The following is an 8,334-nucleotide window of genomic DNA, read 5'->3' as shown; positions in this document are numbered from 1 at the left end:
CGTGGAGTTGAACAGTCACTAATGCGCGACGACGCTGAAAAATAAGAAGTAGGCTAATTTGACAGGTAAGACACAAATCTCCTCTGGGAAGGACCTAAATAAACTTAAAAATAAACTAGTTTGTCTGTGACTGAAAATTGATGCTTCTTTTGTGTGTGTCTAGTGGTAGTTTAACGAACTCTCTGGTTTTGTTTGGTGAAGCTCTTTTTATACGGTATGTCTTCACACTTCACACGCGTAAATACGTGTTTGTGTGTGTGTGTGTGTGTGTGTGTGAGTGTGTGTGTGAGAGAGAGAGAGAGAGAGAGAGAGAGAGAGAGAGAGAGAGAGAGAGAGAGAGAGAGAGAGAGAGAGATTATTTTTCAATACCTTTTTTATTTCATTAAGTAGTTACTAATGAGCTAAAGGCTTTTGAAGTAGCCCCAGTCTGAAAATCATGCCAGCTCTTTCATTTGTCATTAAAGAATCCCTTTAATCTAAGTCTGTCCACAATTATGTACTGTATATTCCAACAGGACCATTCCTGTTTGCGCAGGGAGCATCCATTATGAATTTAATATTAAATAATAGTAATCATTAAAAAAATTCAATTGAACTTTGTATTGCTTTATTGTCGCTGAAGGGAAATTTATCTTGGACTCTAAGTTATGTACACATAGCCACACAATACACCCTCATGCTCCTTCAAATCATTATAAACAAGAGCTGGAAATAATATCATATACATTTACATATTTAAGCGGTATAGCAACAAGGTGTAGCTACCTGTACAAATACAGACTTGTTCAGTCCTATATTGTATCAATGCATTCATGCAATGGAAATCCCACCATGATCTTGGCATTGCTCTACTGTTTGAATACTAAAATTCATTAAAAAAAATGCATTGCACTGTAAATACAAATAAAATGCATTGTAAGGGGACGTTCACATATCGCATATTTCCACGCGATATGTGAACGGCCCCTAAAACACCATAAAACAATAATTGCCATAAAAATAATATCTCATTTAAAAGTATATTGACCATTAAAATACCTTAACACAACAATAATTAGGGTGAACAATGCAAAAAAAAAAAGTTTTTGTAAATGTGCAATTAAGCACTAATAAAAACTTTCTCTTGGCCATTGATGATTGATGCTGCAACTCTGATAAATGTAAATATATTTCTGTGATACTGACTGACTTTTGAACACAGTTAGACACTCCTTTTCTCTTGAATGCTTTCGACAGATCATCTGCAAAAGTGGGACAGTAATTTATTTATAGCAAAAGAATCTGCTGCTTAAATAATACAATATCATATTTAGAGCAATTTTCATATATGACAAAAAAAATCCATTATATGTCCCTGCATGAAAATAATGTCAAATTACCTTAAACTGGTTTTTGAAACAGTGCTCAAACTGTGTACCATCCAATCTTCTTTTAAAACCACCATAAATGTTTTAATTGTAATGAAGAGTAATGATGTCAAACCAAAATGTATATTATTATTTAGTACTTATAAGTTTCATTGAATTAGTTCACCACTGCATGTTCTACACTTGTCATTTCATTTATTGACGCATAGACCTTCTGTTACGCTGCGGTTGAAACAAGAAGGAAGCAGGATCCAAATGCAGCACACTTTATACAATAAACTCAAAACTAGGGAACAGGACTCGGGAACAGAACAACCAACGTCAACATTACAACATCAAGACCTCACAAAGACTGCTCTAAAACACAGGGCTTGAATACAAGGGCAAACAAGCTAAACAAGATAACAAGGGGGCGTGGCTAGTCTGAAACACCTGGGGAGACTAATAAACATAACAGGGAACTGCTAAGCATGAAAAGACAGGGGAACACAGACTGACAACACAACACATTCACTTCTCCTGAAAAGGCATTGTGTACTTTTTCAGCTTTCATTCCAACTGAACTCTTTCTGACTTTGTCAGAAATATGTTTTTAACACAAAGAAACAACAAAGTATGCAACTGTGGATTAGTTCTGCTTTGATATAATATTCCTCCTTACATTTAAACTCCATTTCTGGGATCTCCCCAGAGAGCGTTTATAGGTTTTAATTAGAATCATCCATGGATGTGTAATGCAGACAGGTCTTCAATAAACATTTTCATCAGATTCTGGGTGCAAATGGAGGAGATGTTTGCTTAAGTATTCATTTATTGTTCTCTATAAAATAACCTCCATTGTGCTTCTCTGAGCTTGATAGGTTAATCGCTTAAGCACATTTAAATGGTTGCTGGTGTGCGTTTTAGCTTATACCAGTTGATGCTCATTTGTAAGTTGAGGTACTGCTGCAGCCTTGACGTTTAAAACCGCCCCTAATGGCTCGCAGCATTATATTCTGACACAGGCTAATGAAACCTGTTCTCCATAGTTGAGTATTAACAAGCAACCAAGGGAGCCGGATCAGCGCACTACATTCATAATACAACAGTAGGAGATGTAATACAGCAACCCCTCCGAAGAGGAGGAAGGTAATTGGTCACTGAACTTTACTTTGGCATGTGTGCTAAATCCCAGCTTTTCTCGAACCTTTGATAAGGCCCCAGGAGGATCCCAATTAAAGGTGTAATACTGAATATATTGCTCAACACAGCCTTGTAAATAAGGCCGTTCAGTGGAAATGCTTGGCAAGCAGTTGGCGGTGCCACTGGACAGAGTCTGTATCGATCGATGCGTTCGCTTTTTATTGAACACCAAATGTTCATGCTAAGATTGTGAGTGAGAGTTTTTCCTCAGGAGTGTGCATTTATAAAAACAGCTAGGGAGATTAAATGTATGTTTAATGTAATGCATGAAATCGAATGTTGTTCATAATAAGACTGAATTGCGGAAATGACACGTTTCAGGACCATGGACAGCACTCCCGCTGTTTTAAATGGAGACAGCAGTGATGATGACTTGGTGGGTATAAATTTAGAGACCTAAAGGAAATCAAACAAGTCATTACTTTATCACACTAGCCTTTAAAGGGGATGTTCTAACATGCAAGCCAACTGAAGGAACAATGGAGATTCTATTTTCCATTATGATGTCAGAATGCATTTTTTTTTTCAAATAGTTTCATCTGTGTTCATTTTCTCCATAGATTAATGAAAGACTTATTAGTTTGGGAACAACACGAAGGTACGTAAATGAAGACAGATGTTTCATTTTGGGTGAACTACCCCTTTAAGCATTCCTATATGTGTAAACTCCACTACTTTTCCATTGGATGCATGTGCTGTGAATTCAGTCAGCTGTTAAAACCCGAGATGGGTTTACACTCTCTGCAGTAGCCTAGATCTCTGTTTCTCAGATAGCCTGCTCTGGTTTCAGTCTACCTATTGAATACAATCACCGAACTTTCTGCACTCAGAGACCCAGCCACAGCAGACTTTACATTCTGAGCTGTGATTGCTCTCTGAGGGCTATTGATTTCTTGCATTATTCATTAGGAATACATTTACTTTTGAATTTACATAATTAGCTTTGAATGTAACAGTTAAAACCTACCGACAGGAACTGACATTAGCCTAATTTGTTCAAAGACAATTTTTGGCATTATATTTTGAATTTATAAGTGAGTTCAAGGGCTTAGCAGTAGGATTAAATGCGATCTGTCAGCGAGGCAGGTCTAATGAGCATCTCGCATCACCATATCCCTTAAACACAACAAAGGCCGCAGCTGAGCTTCCATAGTGATGGTGTTCGGACTTGGATAAAGTGTCACTCTGTGGTTTCATGTGGCTACTTGTAGATTCAATACTATGAACAGTGTGGGGATCCAGCTTTCGGTAGCAGATGCGATTTTCACGGCAGCGTCCACCTGTCCAACATTTGCTTCCTTTGATCCACCAGAATCAGGCTGAACACCTGCCAACCTTTCAACCTGTGTGCCAGAGCTTGGATTTGGAACTATGAAAGAGGAAACCTGCCATTCTCCACTCAGACTCCCACCCATCTTGAGGCAGCCGTTAAGCATCACTGGACTCTATATTCCAAGGTTAGGATATTCTAGGATCCTGCATTTAAAGGGTTAGTTCACCCAAATATGAAAATTCTGTCATCATTTACTGACCCTCAAGTTGTTCCAAATCTGTATGAATTTCTTCTGCTGAACACAAAAGAAGATATTTAGAAGAATATGGGTAACCAAATAGTTGATGGTATTGACTTCCATTGTGTGGGTACTATGGAAGTCAATGTGTTTAGCTTGAAGGTGAGTAAATGATGACAGAATTTGTATTGTTGGGTGAACTATCCCTTTAAGATTTTGTTCTATATAATGAAGAGGAGTATTTTGTTATTACGTTTTAAGGACATAAACATAAAGAAAAATAAGTGTAATGTGACCTAAACTCATTGTCTTTCAATTGTACATATAGGGACAACAGGGTCTACCCAAAAAGGCATCATAAAGAGCAAAGCCAACAGGCTTATAGAAAGATGGCCTTCAGTTATCGGAATGAACATATCCCTGCGGTCATTAAGGGACATCAACACTTCGGCTTCGGAGGGTCTGTGTTGCCTGAGTAAGCATTGCTAATTCTTAAGGCATATACAATATGTATTGAACACAATTTAATACAATTAAATATTACATTAGTTAAATTAATTTAAAAAATAACTTATAATATTAAATGATTATAATGAATATTATTTTTAGTTATTTTATTTTAAACATATTTCATTTTGTTTTTAATATTTTAAGTTCAGTGTTTAATATATATATATATATATATATATATATATATATATATATATACACACACACAAACACACATTTTAATTAAACTATTATTTCATTACAATTATGTAAATAAAATATAGAATATATATACACATATTTATACAAATATTTATACAATTTTAAAAACTGATCATGAAAAAGCTGATAACGTCTTCTAAATGCATGCCTTAAAAGATTTTCAGACTAAAATTTGAATGTGCTTACGTTTAGGTCTGTCATCATTGAGCAATATTATGACCTAACCCTCACCAAGAAGAGTAATGTCCGACTGAATGACCAGCTGTACGTTTTCACAGACTCTCGGTCGCTAATTTCACACACTAATCAAATTAGCTTATATTATCATTATTGATTTATTTATTCTTTTTTTTATGCATTGATTCCAGGGTTCCCAAACCGACGGACATTGACATGAGGTAAAATTATGAAATATCTTTCTGTCCGTTTTCTGTTTTTTTCTTTTGCACACCTTGCATGCTGTATTTATTTATTTTCCTTACACCGTGTGTATCGACTGCACATTAGAATAACACGCATGCTCTCTTCTCTTCTACTCGCTTCCTTTCATGCTGTTGGGTAACTGGTTTTGCTGCAGGCAGGGATGGATCAAGGATAGAGTGAAAGCACAATCGTTTCATTGTAAAAATCCTGAGATTTATAATCCTGTGTATGTGTGTGTTCTTACAGTAAGAAGATGATTAAAGTTGATATTCCGAGGGAACATCCTTTCAGCTCCCACATCCCCCGGTATCCTGCCATATTTCCATCATACCGATCCATACCAGTCCAGCCCTCCAGTCCTTCTGCTCCTGTAGTTGTGTGGCGGCATCATCAAAGGAGCAAATAAACATAAAATAAAAGCTGAATAACAAAAATAATTATGTTTGTGGACAGAAATGCATTTTGTGATCCAGACAGCCCCTTTCACAAACAAAAAACATACATCTCATTCAAAGATTGAGTCCCTCGCAAATTTATGTGCACCCCTGCCCCAAAATATAAACATCAGAATCATTATAAACTAAATAATTTATCTGTAGCTCTGTTAGGTGCAAACAGTTCACTGAGTTCTGAGTCTGTCCTTTCTTTTTTCTATTTAAAAGGTGCTAGAATGACCTTAGCTTCTCTGTGAATGGTTTTCTTTTTATTTCTTCTTCAAACAAGTGAAAAGCATGTCTCACAGCTGCAATGTCCTTGAGCGTTTGCAAACACACATTCTTTCATTCTCCAAGCATCTGTGCCACCTCTGCATTCGGAGAGCTGAAGAATGACAGCAATCTGCATTTTAGCTATTGTTGGAAGTTTATAAAGGGAGAATCAATGTAGGCCTACATGTGTAAAAAGAGTGACCTAGACCTTCTCTGAGCAATAGACCATTGACATTTTTTTTTTCTGTGTTGTTAAAATATGTCTTATTGATACTTTCAGTGACCCATGTCTGTAGTTTTCTTCTTCTAGCCTACGCCATAACAGTTAATTGTTTTATTCATGTACGATTTATCTATATATTAATTTATCTCCATACTTACTAAGCAGTGTTGGTTTTTCAAATAAGGCAAAACGCAAACATGCCTAATATAAATATGCTTTACGTTATCTCACTTTATTAACCAATGTCTTTGCTGCTGACCTTTGATGATCTAATTCAACCATACTAATAAGCAAAAATGACTTAAACATTTAAACATCACATTTATGTTTAATTTTAATATGGTTGAACTTTCTTCTCCTTCATCCAGTTCTTCTGCGATCCTGAATGGCAGCACAGCTGAAATGTTTGTTTGAGCTGCGCCCCCTACTGTACAGGCTTGCATTTGCATTTCCTTCAGAGGTTTATTCATTTCACTTTTGGTGTGAAAGGCTCTTTACATTTGCCAAAAAATATAACTTTTTTGGAAGGAAGTGGGGTTATGTGTATAGTGTGGGTGGTGTTAATTGAAACTTGCGTGTGACAGAGATTGTACCCTTGTAAGTTAATGTTAATTAACAAGAGTATTGCTAAAACCAAACACTTACTGTATACATTCAAAGGAAAATATACCAATTCATGATGACATTTGCAATCTAAAAAAAAAATCCAGGAAGAGGAACAGCTGGCATAATACGTGGGTCTAAGAGATAAGTTATTCCTGTTGTCATGGAGACAACTGACTCTTGACCTCAAGTGCCACAACTGAGGATACATAGAGACGAGGCGGTTTTTTAGAATTGATAATGTCCTTGTGTAGGTTTTGTGCCTTTTAATATATATATATATATATATATATATATATATATATATATATATATATATATATATATATAGTAAAGTTGTAAAACTCATATACAGAATAGGTCATATTAATCTGCTTGTTACTTTTAACTTCACATGTCATCAGATGCAAAGTCTGTCTCTATTTTGTCATGTGGCACACCTTACTGTCATGATCCTGGTTCTTTTCTCTCTCTGTCTCCATCTGCAGGCTTCTCTCTGTTCCTATTTCTCTTGCTCTCATCCGCTCTTTCACGCACACCCTATATCACTCACTCATCTCCTTCAGCTGGTCCTCGTTCTCTCATCCCCCCACACCTGCTCTCTATCTCCTGTCATTAGTCTCTCTACTTCTAGCTCTCTCTTTCTCCTCTTCTCTGTCGGATTATTATTGTACGTCACGTATTTTACTGACTATTGTGTTCAATCGAATTAGTTCAGTCCAGTCCTGTCCTGTCCTTCGCTGTCTGATTATTATCTGCTATATGTTACCTGATTTGTGCTTTGCCCACTTTCGTGCCGTGGAGAGTTGCAGAGGGTTCGACAGCAACTCTCCAGGCACCAGCATTCAGGTCTCGCCTCACACGAGCCTTCCGTACCTGCCGGCTGAGCATCTCACAGTCTCAACCAGAATATTTTATTGTGAACTTCCTTTGTTGATCTTTATTTCTATTAAAGATTTGTTTCACCTGCTTTTCGCCTTTTGGATTCTCTCCCTCTGCCCTCCGTGACACTTACTGCATGCGTAATACATCACAAAAGGGGAGAAAGATCACAGCAGGCTTAGGGTTCAATTTGGAACAGGGCCTCAGAAAAAACAAGTTACGATTAACTGATTTGTTTGAGTACCATAAGCAAAAGAGTTTTAGGACCATTCTTAATAGACTTTTCACTCATTTCCCCTGCTTTCTTTCTTCTTAGTTGCATTCACTCATTTTCCAAAGCCATTTTGAATGTTGAATTGTCTATACAATTTTTATTTTATTTTATTTTGAGAGAACATCACAGAAGTTTGTTTCATAAATTGATGTTGATTTCCTAAAATGGGTTTGTTTGAACTCACCATTATGGTGATTAGTGTTCCCATATGGTTAGGCACTTGGAACTTTTGGGACATTTATATTAGTGTAATTTTCATCCTATTGATGCAGCGATGAAACAAAAAAATAGGTTTTATTAACAAACACGTTGAAATGATTTCCCCAATCAGCACAAGAGGAGGCCCACATAGCTGATATGTTCCTCAAAAACGTTTCTGCATCCCTCCGCCACCTCACTCTCTGCTGTTTCCTCCCAGTCAGGGGTATGAGGGGAGCACACTGGGTTCAGG

The 8,334-nt window shown here is 36.7% G+C and overlaps 1 protein-coding gene across 3 annotated transcripts; it reads left to right on the top strand.

Annotated features, from left to right (window-relative positions):
- Positions 1-2,382: 2,382 nt before the first annotated feature.
- spmip4 (sperm microtubule inner protein 4) lies at positions 2,383-6,829 on the top strand. Of its 3 annotated transcripts, XM_077209159.1 has the most exons (7): positions 2,383-2,495; positions 3,110-3,147; positions 3,862-4,006; positions 4,389-4,535; positions 4,964-5,035; positions 5,140-5,169; positions 5,441-6,829. In XM_077209159.1, exons 3-7 carry the CDS (start codon positions 3,921-3,923, stop codon positions 5,598-5,600), a joined length of 495 nt encoding a protein of 164 aa, XP_077065274.1. In that variant the 5' UTR covers positions 2,383-2,495; positions 3,110-3,147; positions 3,862-3,920; the 3' UTR covers positions 5,601-6,829. The 3 variants fall into 3 exon arrangements, with proteins under 3 accessions (XP_077065274.1, XP_077065276.1, XP_077065275.1); XM_077209161.1 differs by lacking the exon at positions 3,110-3,147; XM_077209160.1 differs by lacking the exon at positions 2,383-2,495 and having other exon boundaries at positions 3,040-3,147.
- Positions 6,830-8,334: the final 1,505 nt, after the last annotated feature.

The sequence above is a fragment of the Siphateles boraxobius genome, unplaced genomic scaffold (genome assembly GCF_051911475.1).
Source record: "Siphateles boraxobius isolate OS27281-9 unplaced genomic scaffold, OSU_SipBor_1 12, whole genome shotgun sequence".
Taxonomy (NCBI): Eukaryota; Metazoa; Chordata; class Actinopteri; order Cypriniformes; family Leuciscidae; genus Siphateles; species Siphateles boraxobius.
Note: the sequence above shows the minus strand (reverse complement) of the source record. Positions and strands in the feature narration are given on the sequence as shown.